At 40.9% G+C, this 12,332-nt stretch overlaps 1 protein-coding gene across 8 annotated transcripts in view; it reads right to left on the bottom strand.

Annotated features, from left to right (window-relative positions):
* LOC131943909 (EH domain-binding protein 1) overlaps positions 1 to 12,332 on the bottom strand; it is a 68,263-nt gene that overhangs the window by 25,922 nt on the left and 30,009 nt on the right. For 6 of the 8 annotated variants that reach the window (XM_059304241.1, XM_059304244.1, XM_059304243.1 and 3 more), the window contains 4 exons: positions 12,043 to 12,092; positions 9,492 to 9,509; positions 7,501 to 7,621; positions 5,440 to 5,539 (listed from right to left, as the gene is read on the bottom strand). In XM_059304241.1, the coding sequence (XP_059160224.1) occupies positions 5,440 to 5,539; positions 7,501 to 7,621; positions 9,492 to 9,509; positions 12,043 to 12,092 (289 nt within the window). Of the gene's footprint in view, positions 1 to 5,439; positions 5,540 to 7,498; positions 8,402 to 9,491; positions 9,510 to 12,042; positions 12,093 to 12,332 lie in introns of those variants that run through there. The other 2 variants (XM_059304242.1, XM_059304248.1) reach the window with 2 other exon arrangements.

Raw genomic sequence — 12,332 nt, 5'->3', positions numbered from 1 at the left:
ATAAGGAAATTTGTATTGCAGTTGACACAAAGTCTTAGGTGGCCCAAGCTGTCGCTAATGAGTTCTTGGGACATATGGCGACTAAATCACACTGTAAACCTAGGGGGGCGCGCTACCGGCGCTACTCACGACGGGAGTCACGTGACCGGCACGAGTCAGGACTAGAAAAGAAAAGATCACAGAGTCAAAGCATCCGCCAGTCAAGACAGTCTACAGCTGAGCAGAATCAATAGGTTTGTATAATCTAGAACTGTCCAGAGCAAATAGTGGCTACGCCTGGCTCAAACCCATTCACTCGTGTCTTGGCACTTTTGTCATGCTTTTTCAACATACCACTTTTTTCTTGTGGTCCCATGTTCTAGTTCTTGTGGTCCCATGTTCTTGTGGTCCCATGTTCTTGTGGTCCCATGTTCTTGTGGTCCCATGTTCTAGTTCTTGTGGTCCCATGTTCTTGTGGTCCCATGTTCTTGTGGTCCCATGTTCTTGTGGTCCCATGTTCTTGTGGTCCCATGTTCTAGTTCTTGTGGTCCCATGTTCTAGTTCTTGTGGTCCCATGTTCTAGTTCTTGTGGTCCCATGTTCTTGTGGTCCCAAGTTCTTGTGGTCCCATGTTCTAGTTGTTGTGGTTCCCATGTTCTAGTTCTTGTGGTCCCATGTTCTTGTGGTCCCAAGTTCTTGTGGTCCCATGTTCTTGTGGTCCCATGTTCTAGTTCTTGTGGTCCCATGTTCTAGTTCTTGTGGTCACATGTTCTAGTTCTTGTGGTACCATGTTCTAGTTCTTGTGGTCCCATGTTCTAGTTCTTGTGGTCACATGTTCTAGTTCTTGCGGTCCCATGTTCTTGTGGTCCCATGTTTCCTGTAAGCCTACAGATCCATGTGTCTAGAGAGTGAGACATTCCTTAGAGTGAAGTGAGAGTCATCCAACCGAGCCCATGTTCTTGTGGTCACATGTTCTAGTTCTTGCGGTCCCATGTTCTTGTGGTCCCATGTTCTTGTGGTCCCATGTTCTTGTGGTCCCATGTTTCCTGTAAGCCTACAGATCCACGTGTCTAGAGAGCGAGACATTCCTTAGAGTGAAGTGAGAGTCATCCAACCGAGCCCATGTTCTTGTGGTCACATGTTCTAGTTCTTGCGGTCCCATGTTCTTGTGGTCCCATGTTCTTGTGGTCCCATGTTCTTGTGGTCCCATGTTTCCTGTAAGCCTACAGATCCACGTGTCTAGAGAGCGAGACATTCCTTAGAGTGAAGTGAGAGTCATCCAACCGAGCCCATGTTCTTGTGGTCACATGTTCTAGTTCTTGCGGTCCCATGTTCTTGTGGTCCCATGTTCTTGTGGTCCCATGTTCTTGTGGTCCCATGTTTCCTGTAAGCCTACAGATCCACGTGTCTAGAGAGCGAGACATTCCTTAGAGTGAAGTGAGAGTCATCCAACCGAGCCCATGTTCTTGTGGTCACATGTTCTAGTTCTTGCGGTCCCATGTTCTTGTGGTCCCATGTTCTTGTGGTCCCATGTTCTTGTGGTCCCATGTTTCCTGTAAGCCTACAGATCCACGTGTCTAGAGAGCGAGACATTCCTTAGAGTGAAGTGAGAGTCATCCAACCGAGCCCATGTTCTTGTGGTCACATGTTCTAGTTCTTGCGGTCCCATGTTCTTGTGGTCCCATGTTCTTGTGGTCCCATGTTCTTGTGGTCCCATGTTTCCTGTAAGCCTACAGATCCACGTGTCTAGAGAGCGAGACATTCCTTAGAGTGAAGTGAGAGTCATCCAACCGAGCCCATGTTCTTGTGGTCACATGTTCTAGTTCTTGCGGTCCCATGTTCTTGTGGTCCCATGTTCTTGTGGTCCCATGTTCTTGTGGTCCCATGTTTCCTGTAAGCCTACAGATCCACGTGTCTAGAGAGTGAGACATTCCTTAGAGTGAAGTGAGAGTCAGCCAACCGAGCCCATGTTCCAAGTGTCCAGTGATCACGGCATGAGCTTACACTCGACTTTTCTAATGCACGTCCCACTCTAAACGGCCCGCTGCCGTAGCGGGTACAGTCGACTTATCTCTTCTAATACACGTCCCACTCTAAACGCTGCCGTAGAGGGTACAGTCGACTTATCTCTTCTAATACACGTCCCACTCTAACCGCTGCCGTAGAGGGTACAGTCGACTTATCTCTTCTAATACACGTCCCACTCTAAACGCTGCCGTAGAGGGTACAGTCGACTTATCTCTTCTAATACACGTCCCACTCTAAACGCTGCCGTAGAGGGTACAGTCGACTTATCTCTTCTAATGCACGTCCCACTCTAAACGCTGCCGTAGCGGGTACAGTCGACTTATCTCTTCTAATGCACGTCCCACTCTAAACGCTGCCGTAGCGGGTACAGTCGACTTATCTCTTCTAATGCACGTCCCACTCTAAACGGCCCCCTGCCGTAGAGGGTACAGTGCGGGTTCCACCACGGGTCAGGTCAATAGAAAGACGGAACTGTTTCAATAGGAATCTCCCTACCACTAAATGAACTCCTTTTAATGACAGAGACCAATTTTCTTAGCAAACCATCACATGGGATTACTGGGAAATGGGGAGGGTGGCAAAGCTCTGCTCTTGGCACACAGGGCCCATAACCAAAATGGGGATTTGGAAACAAGGATTAACTCCCCTGTGCAGTGTCTGCGTGGCCAGTGTCACGTGACAGAAAATTGCTCAAATCTCCTGCCCTATTTTCTACAGGGGAAAGAGGATTGGGATTTCAAGGATTGGGATTTCAAGGATTGGGATTTTTTTTTGGTGGGCCAGGGAGCTGATGGCCAGCCGTAAATGATGGCCAGACGTAAATGATGGCCAGCAGTAAAGGACGGCTAGATGTAAATGATGGCCAGCCGTAAAGGACGGCTAGACGTAAATGATGGCTAGCCGTAAATGATGGCCAGCCGTAAAGGACGGCTAGACGTAAATAATGGCCAGCCGTAAATGATGGCCAGCCGTAAATGATGGCCAGCCGTAAAGGACGGCTAGACGTAAATAATGGCCAGACGTAAATAATGGCCAGCCGTAAAGGACGGCTAGACGTAAATGATGGCCAGGAGTTAACTAATAACCAGAAGTAAATGATGGCCAGAAGTAACAGATGGCCAAGCAAGAGAATATGATGGCCAATGTAACCAATTTTTATTCTATTGATGAGTGATTTGAGTGTTCAGTTAGAGATATTGTAGCATATAGATCTAGACAAAACATTGCCATGGGTCAGGTCATGTAGTCTAAACATGGGCTCGTTCTCCAGTTTTTGGGAAGAGGTGGTCACTACAGTTCAGTAACAGCCATAAGTCATTATAAGAGAAACTGTTGATAGGCATGAAATGATACCTAAACAATATGAAGTATGATGAAGTAAGGTATACAACCTGGCAAACATTAGGCAAATGTGAAAATATACAACCTGGCAAACATTAGGCAAATGTGAAAATATACAACCTGGCAAATAGAGATCCCTGGTTTTCTGATCATTTCACATTATATTTTTTCTCAAACTTTTTTAAAGTATATTTTGAATCGTGAATGACATATGTGGATGATATACCTTACGACTACTAACCCAAAATTCTCTAATGTCATATTGGGATGATATACCTTACAACTACTAACCCAAAATTCTCTAATGACATATTTGGATGATATACCTTACAACTACTAACCCAAAATTCTCTAATGTCATATTGGGATGATATACCTTACGACTACTAACCCAAAATTCTCTAATGACATATTTGGATGATATACCTTACGACCACTAACCCAAAAGTCTCTAATTTAGATCCAGGGATCAAGCCTGTAGAATGTCCCAGAGTCCACCCAGCTCTAATGGGTACGAGGCTCATGTTAGGGAAACCAAGGCGACTGGTCAAACTACTGACCACACTTTCCTATGTGTGCTGTGGTCCTTAAAACATAAAACTCTACTTCATCTGCCGCCTATGTCTAAGGCACAAAAAGAGAAGATAATATTTTTAAACTTCTATACCATTCTGAGAAATATATTTTCAGATGGGAAATGGCCAAAAGGCGCTTGAATAATTAAAGGTTTGTTTCTACATCCAGTATGTCTTTCATTTCTATCTTCAAATAGAATTAAGTTTATACGTTTCGTATAATCAGCAAAGTTTTCTCAACAAAAGTATCTATATGTTTAACACAACATACTGCTGAAGAAAGTGATCTCATAGCTTTGGGAAAATGTTGACAGAGAGAAAAAGAAAGAGTGGGAGAGAGAAAGAGTGAGAGAGAAGAAAGAGAAAGAGAGGGAGAGAGAAAGAGAGGGAGAGAGAAAGAGAGGGAGAGAGAAAGACAGGGAGAGAGATGTGTGCATTTGGGCTTTTATACATTTAGGATGGCAATGAACCAAGGGAGGCAAACATAAAAAATAAGTGAAATTCTATTTACTTTATATTACTTCCCTTTAAATACAATTTTTTTAAATTTTTTTTTTTGCAGTAGCCAAGAAATGCTATACAAAACTGGAGAATAGCTACCACAACAGTGGCTACCACAACAGTGGCTACCACAACAATGGCTACCAGTGGCTACCACAACAGTGGCTACCACAACAGTGGCTACCACAAGAGTGGCTACCACAAGAGTGGCTACCACAACAATGGCTACCAGTGGCTACCACAACAGTGGCTACCACAACAATGGCTACCACAACAATGGCTACCACAACAGTGGCTACCACAAGAGTGGCTACCACAACAATGGCTACCACAACAATGGCTACCACAACAATGGCTACCACAACAGTGGCTACCACAAGAGTGGCTACCACAACAGTGGCTACCATAACAGTGGCTACCACAAGAGTGGCTACCACAAGAGTGGCTACCACAACAGTGGCTACCAGTGGCTACCACAACAATGGCTACCACAACAATGGCTACCACAACAGTGGCTACCACAAGAGTGGCTACCACAAGAGTGGCTACCACAACAATGGCTACCAGTGGCTACCACAACAATGGCTACCAGTGGCTACCACAACAATGGCTACCACAACAATGGCTACCAGTGGCTACCAGTGGCTACCACAACAGTGGCTACCACAACAATGGCTACCAGTGGCTACAAGTGGCTACCACAACAGTGGCTACCACAACAGTGGCTACCACAACAGTGGCTACCACAACAGTGGCTACCACAACAATGGCTACCAGTGGCTACCAGTGGCTACCACAACAGTGGCTACCAGTGGCTACCAGTGGCTACCACAACAGTGGCTACCACAACAATGGCTACCACAACAATGGCTACCACAACAATGACTGCTACAACAGTGGCTACCAGTGGCTACCACAACAATGGCTACCACAACAGTGGCTACCACAACAATGGCTACCAGTGGCTACCACAAGAGTGCTTCAGGGCATGCAAGTTACTGCTACAAGCTACTTACAGTATATTGAGCTGCATCTGTCGCCTGATCAGAGCATTTTTCTTGTTGACCAGCTGAAACCACTCCTGCATCAGTTTTTCTTCCAACGCCTTGTTTTTACCTGGAACAAATGGAAAGTACATCTACCTGTTTGAGGAATCTCATTCACAAACTATACTAAAAGGAAATTTGATGAAAAGTGCACTCACAGGGGGCATAGCCAAATTTCCACATACAAATATTAACTTTGCTCCAATCAAACTTTTTGGCACATTTTTTTTTGCAACAGGATCTCTGTATGTTTTTACCTGATATTGAATGTCTTACTTGATATTTAATTGAGATTTGTTTTACCTAATATGTAATGTCTTACTTGATTTTTAATTGAGACATGTTTTTATCTGATATTTAATTTTAAAAATGTGTTTTTTATCTGATATCTAATAGAAATAGGTGTTACCTGATATTTCAGGTTTTTAGCTATTTAAAGAAACTGATTGAAACTTGTTTTTACCAAATATTTAAAGTTTTCTACATATATTTTACTGAATCTATGTACCTGATATTTCATGGAAACAAGAAATATTAACCAGTAAATGCTGATCCCTGGTCGAATCACTGTTCACTTACTCAAAAGACTTCAGATTTTATTTGTGTACATTAGTGTGTCAATTTTTCAAAACTTTCTCCAAACATAATTTTTCTTTTAAAAAGTTCAAAAGTTTAAAAATGCTTAAAGGGTATGTAAAGGCTTTTTTTTAAAAGCTGCAATATTTTAAAAACGACGTTACCAGCAAAGTGTAAATAAAATACAGACGTTCAACAAAAAGCAAGTTGGATGTATGATCTGAATTGTTAGACCCTTTTCTAGACATGGGATAAAATAATTTGTCATTCTATAGAAAGATCTGTACTAGTACAAACAAAATGTAAAGTGGTGCAGACAAAATGTAAAGTGGTGCAGACAAAATGTAAAGTGGTGCAGACAAAATGTAAAGTGGTGCAGACAAAATGTAAAGTGGTGCAGACAAAATGTAAAGTGGTGCAGACAAAATGTAAAGTGGTGCAGACAAAATGTAAAGTGGTGCAGACAAAATGTAAAGTGGTGCAGACTAAATGTAAAGTGGTGCAGACAAAATGTAAAGTGGTGCAGACAAAATGTAAAGTGGTGCAGACAAAATGTAAAGTGGTGCAGACAAAATGTAAAGTGGTGCAGACAAAATGTAAAGTGGTGCAGACAAAATGTACAGTGGTGCAGACAAAATGTAAAGTGGTGCAGACAAAATGTACAGTGGTGCAGACAAAATGTAAAGTGGTGCAGACTAAATGTAAAGTGGTGCAGACAAAATGTAAAGTGGTGCAGACAAAATGTAAAGTGGTGCAGACAAAATGTAAAGTGGTGCAGACAAAATGTAAAGTGGTGCAGACAAAATGTAAAGTGGTGCAGACAAAATGTACAGTGGTGCAGACAAAATGTAAAGTGGTGCAGACAAAATGTACAGTGGTGCAGACAAAATGTAAAGTGGTGCAGACAAAATGTAAAGTGGTGCAGACAAAATGTAAAGTGGTGCAGACAAAATGTAAAGTGGTGCAGACAAAATGTACAGTGGTGCAGACAAAATGTAAAGTGGTGCAGACAAAATGTAAAGTGGTGCAGACAAAATGTAAAGTGGTGCAGACAAAATGTAAAGTGGTGCAGACAAAATGTAAAGTGGTGCAGACAAAATGTACAGTGGTGCAGACAAAATGTAAAGTGGTGCAGACAAAATGTACAGTGGTGCAGACAAAATGTAAAGTGGTGCAGACTAAATGTAAAGTGGTGCAGACAAAATGTAAAGTGGTGCAGACAAAATGTAAAGTGGTGCAGACAAAATACAAAGTGGTGCAGACAGTGTACAACACAGACCAGCAACTGATCACAAGACAGATGACAGACCAACAACTGATCACAAGACAGATGACAGACCAACAACTGATCACAAGACAGATGACAGACCAACAACTGATCACAACATGACAGATGACAGACCAACAACTGGTTACAAGACAGATGACAGACCAAGAACTGATGACAAAACCAACCTTTCTCCATAACTTTCCTTAACCTCATCTCTAGCTGTGAAGCCTCAGCATCAATCTGCAGCTGTTCGTGCTCCAGGGAGTCCAGCTCACTCTTCACATACTGGTTGGTGTCTTGTAAGTTCTGCTCAACACACACAAACAGGCAGCATTAAACAACATACTGGTTGGTGTCTTGTAAGTTCTGCTCAACACACACAAACAGGCAGCATTAAACAACATACTGGTTGGTGTCTTGTAAGTTCTGCTCAACACACACAAACAGGCAGCATTAAACAACATACTGGTTGGTGTCTTGTAAGTTCTGCTCAACACACACAAACAGGCAGCATTAAACAACATACTGGTTGGTGTCTTGTAAGTTCTGCTCAACACACACAAACAGGCAGCATTAAACAACATACTGGTTGGTGTCTTGTAAGTTCTGCTCAACACACACAAACAGGCAGCATTAAACAACATACTGGTTGGTGTCTTGTAAGTTCTGCTCAACACACACAAACAGGCAGCATTAAACAACATACTGGTTGGTGTCTTGTAAGTTCTGCTCAACACACACAAACAGGCAGCATTAAACAACATACTGGTTGGTGTCTTGTAAGTTCTGCTCAACACACACAAACAGGCAGCATTAAACAACATACTGGTTGGTGTCTTGTAAGTTCTGCTCAACACACACAAACAGGCAGCATTAAACAACATACTGGTTGGTGTCTTGTAAGTTCTGCTCAACACACACAAACAGGCAGCATTAAACAACATACTGGTTGGTGTCTTGTAAGTTCTGCTCAACACACACAAACAGGCAGCATTAAACAACATACTGGTTGGTGTCTTGTAAGTTCTGCTCAACACACACAAACAGGCAGCATTAAACAACATACTGGTTGGTGTCTTGTAAGTTCTGCTCAACACACACAAACAGGCGGCATTAAACATTTGGGCTCCATCTGTGTCAAACTAATCATTAATACAGTCATGTCTAACAGCTATAATGTCTTCTATACTTTCTAATATTTCAGCAAATTCATTGAAATTCAGGAAATTAATGTCAAGAAATATGTAGGGCAGATGTAACAAAACTCTTGCCACAATGAATTGAATGACAGTTATTCATTATTTCAATCAATAATTGTTAGAAGGACTAAATGACAGCATCTTCAGAAAATAAATTAGCAATGTGGAGTCAACTGTTTCAGTTCTAGTCAAACTTGAGTCAACTGTTTCAGTTCTAGTCAAACTTGAGTCAACTGTTTCAGTTCTAGTCAAACTTGAGTCAACTGTTTCAGTTCTAGTCAAACTTGAGTCAACTGTTTCAGTTCTAGTCAACTTGAGTCAACTGTTTCAGTTCTATTCAAACTTGAGTCAACTGTTTCAGTTCTAGTCAACTTGAGTCAACTGTTTCAGTTCTAGTCAAACTTGAGTCAACTGTGTCAGTTCTAGTCAAACTTGAGTCAACTGTTTCAGTTCTAGTCAAACTTGAGTCAACTGTAGCTTTTGGTTCAATAGATTTGGGAACACATTTAATGGTGTATTGACTGTAGGTGGAGAGCTTTTGTAAGCAGAGTTTCTTCCAGGCATCTCTTCGGGGGAAAATATATACTTTTAACAGTGTCCGCCCCCCCCCCCCCCCCCGAAGAAAGTCTACCGCCCCCCCCCCAAAATTTCAAGTACCCCCCCCCCCCCCAGATGAAAAAGTCTGGAAGAAACACTGTTTGTAAGTCAGGTAGTATAACACACAGTAGGGGCAAAGGTCAGGTGACATTAGCAAGATCAGGTAATATTAGCAAGGTCAAGTAATATTAGCAAGGTCAGGTAATATTTGAAAGCTTTCTCCAATTCTACAACTGAATAGATTGAACATTCTCTATCAGCCAATGTTGTCTTCAGGTATTTCCCAATAGGCAGAGAATTATAAATATTAAAGGCCAAAGTTAAAGCAATGAAAAAAATTTGATGAAAAGTGGGAAAAGGGTATCAGCTGGGCTAGTTACCAGTTCTAAGACTCTTGGCTGTGAATAAACAAATGAGATCAAAATAGGGGGAAAAGCTGCATTCAATGTCTGCATGGTGAGTTCAAACATGGACACAAACTCATTACATTTTAAAACATTAACACAATTAAACTCATTACATTTTAAAACATGAACACAATTAAACTCATTACATTTTAAAACATGAACACAATTAAACTCATTACATTTTAAAACATGAACACAAACTCATCACATTTTAAAACATGAACACAAAGTCAAACAACATGTACATGTCTAAGTACATTTATTTTAGATTTAATTAGGGCCATGTACATTTATTTTAGATTTAATTAGGGCCATGTCTAAGTACATTTATTTTAGATTTAATTAGGGCCATGTACATTTATTTTAGATTTAATTAGGGCCATGTCTAAGTACATTTATTTTAGATTTAATTGGGGCCATGTCTAAGTACATTTATTTTAGATTTAATTAGGGCCATGTACATTTATTTTAGATTTAATTAGGGCCATGTCTAAGTACATTTATTTTAGATTTAATTAGGGCCATGTACATTTATTTTAGATTTAATTGGGGCCATGTCTAAGTACATTTATTTTAGATTTAATTGGGGCCATGTCTAAGTACATTTATTTTAGATTTAATTAGGGCCATGTCTAAGTACATTTATTTTAGATTAAATTAGGGCCATGTCTAAGTACATTTATTTTAGATTAAATTAGGGCCATGTCTAAGTACATTTATTTTAGATTTAATTAGGGCCATGTCTAAGTACATTTATTTTAGATTTAATTAGGGCCATGTACATTTATTTTAGATTTAATTAGGGCCATGTAGATTTATTTTAGGTTTTATTAGGGCCATGTCTAAGTACATTTATTTTAGATTTAATTAGGGCCATGTCTAAGTACATTTATTTTAGATTTAATTAGGGCCATGTCTAAGTACATTTATTTTAGATTAAATTAGGGCCATGTCTAAGTACATTTATTTTAGATTAAATTAGGGCCATGTCTAAGTACATTTATTTTAGATTTAATTAGGGCCATGTCTAAGTACATTTATTTTAGATTTAATTAGGGCCATGTACATTTATTTTAGATTTAATTAGGGCCATGTAGATTTATTTTAGGTTTTATTAGGGCCATGTCTAAGTACATTTATTTTAGATTTAATTAGGGCCATGTCTAAGTACATTTATTTTAGATTTAATTAGGGCCATGTCTAAGTACATTTATTTTAGATTTAATTAGGGCCATGTCTAAGTACATTTATTTTAGATTTAATTAGGGCCATGTCTAAGTACATTTATTTTAGATTTAATTAGGGCCATGTACATTTATTTTAGATTTAATTAGGGCGATGTACATTTATTTTAGATTTAATTAGGGCCACTTGAGATCAAAACATTTTCCATCAAATGTTGACTTGTGTGTTTGGGAGATTAGGGATGTTGTGTTTATCAAAGGGTTGGGGGAAGTGTATGCAGTTATTTTTGATGGAATGTCAAGTTGAGCCTATTGCTATTAGTTTGATGCAGAATGTCTCTATGTCCCTCACACCAATCAGGCAGTATGTGGTCCATCACACCAATTAGGCAGTATGTGGTCCATCACACCAATTAGGCAGTATGTGGTCCATCACACCAATTAGGCAGTATGTGGTCCATCACACCAATTAGGCAGTATGTGGTCCATTACACCAATTAGGCAGTATGTGGTCCACCACACCTATTAGGCAGTATGTGGTCCATCACACCAATTAGGCAGTATGTGGTCCACCACACCAATTAGGCAGTATGTGGTCCACCACACCAATTAGGCAGTATGTGGTCCATCACACCAATTAGGCAGAATGTGGTCCACCACACCAATTAGGCAGTATGTGGTCCACCACACCAATTAGGCAGTATGTGGTCCACCACACCAATTAGGCAGTATGTGGTCCACCACACCAATTAGGCAGTATGTGGTCCATCACACCAATTAGGCAGTATGTGGTCCACCACACCAATTAGGCAGTATGTGGTCCATCACACCAATTAGGCAGTATGTGGTCCACCACACCTATTAGGCAGTATGTGGTCCACCACACCAATTAGGCAGTATGTGGTCCACCACACCAATTAGGCAGTATGTGGTCCACCACACCAATTAGGCAGTATGTGGTCCACCACACCAATTAGGCAGTATGTGGTCCATCACACCAATTAGGCAGTATGTGGTCCACCACACCAATTAGGCAGTATGTGGTCCACCACACCAATTAGGCAGTATGTGGTCCACCACACCAATTAGGCAGTATGTGGTCCATCACACCAATTAGGCAGTATGTGGTCCACCACACCAATTTTATAATCCCCCTCCATAAGTTAGTAGTCTTTAAGGACAGGCACAAATGGTACATAGAGTACAAGAATCTTCTCAACATCTGCCATCATGACTGTCCTGCCAACCCCAGCAAGTGGCAGTATAATCAAGTTTTTAATCTACACCAAGACAAGCACCCTGCCACTCCAGTACTTGATGGAACTACCACAAGAACTTACCTCATCTGGTAGCTCTAAGTCAATATCCTCATCACTTGCTAGACTGTCAACTGGAAAATAAAAAAACTCATTCAAAAACCAACCCTCAATATTTTCTCTCACTAAATATGTGTCATCACCTTTATCTAAGACATCAAACTACATCTATGTGTTCTGTGGGCAGTGTATGTTTGGCAAGTGGACATGTGTGTGTTTGGCAAGTGGACATGTGTATGTTTGGCAAGTGGACATGTGTGTGTTTGGCAAGTGGACATGTGTGTGTTTGGCAAGTGGACATGTGTGTGTTTGGC

The sequence above is a fragment of the Physella acuta genome, unplaced genomic scaffold (assembly GCF_028476545.2).
Source record: "Physella acuta isolate Inbredline_101_S28 unplaced genomic scaffold, ASM2847654v3 ptg000473l, whole genome shotgun sequence".
In the NCBI taxonomy this organism is placed as follows: Eukaryota; Metazoa; Mollusca; class Gastropoda; family Physidae; genus Physella; species Physella acuta.
This window is presented reverse-complemented; position numbering and strand designations above follow the sequence as displayed.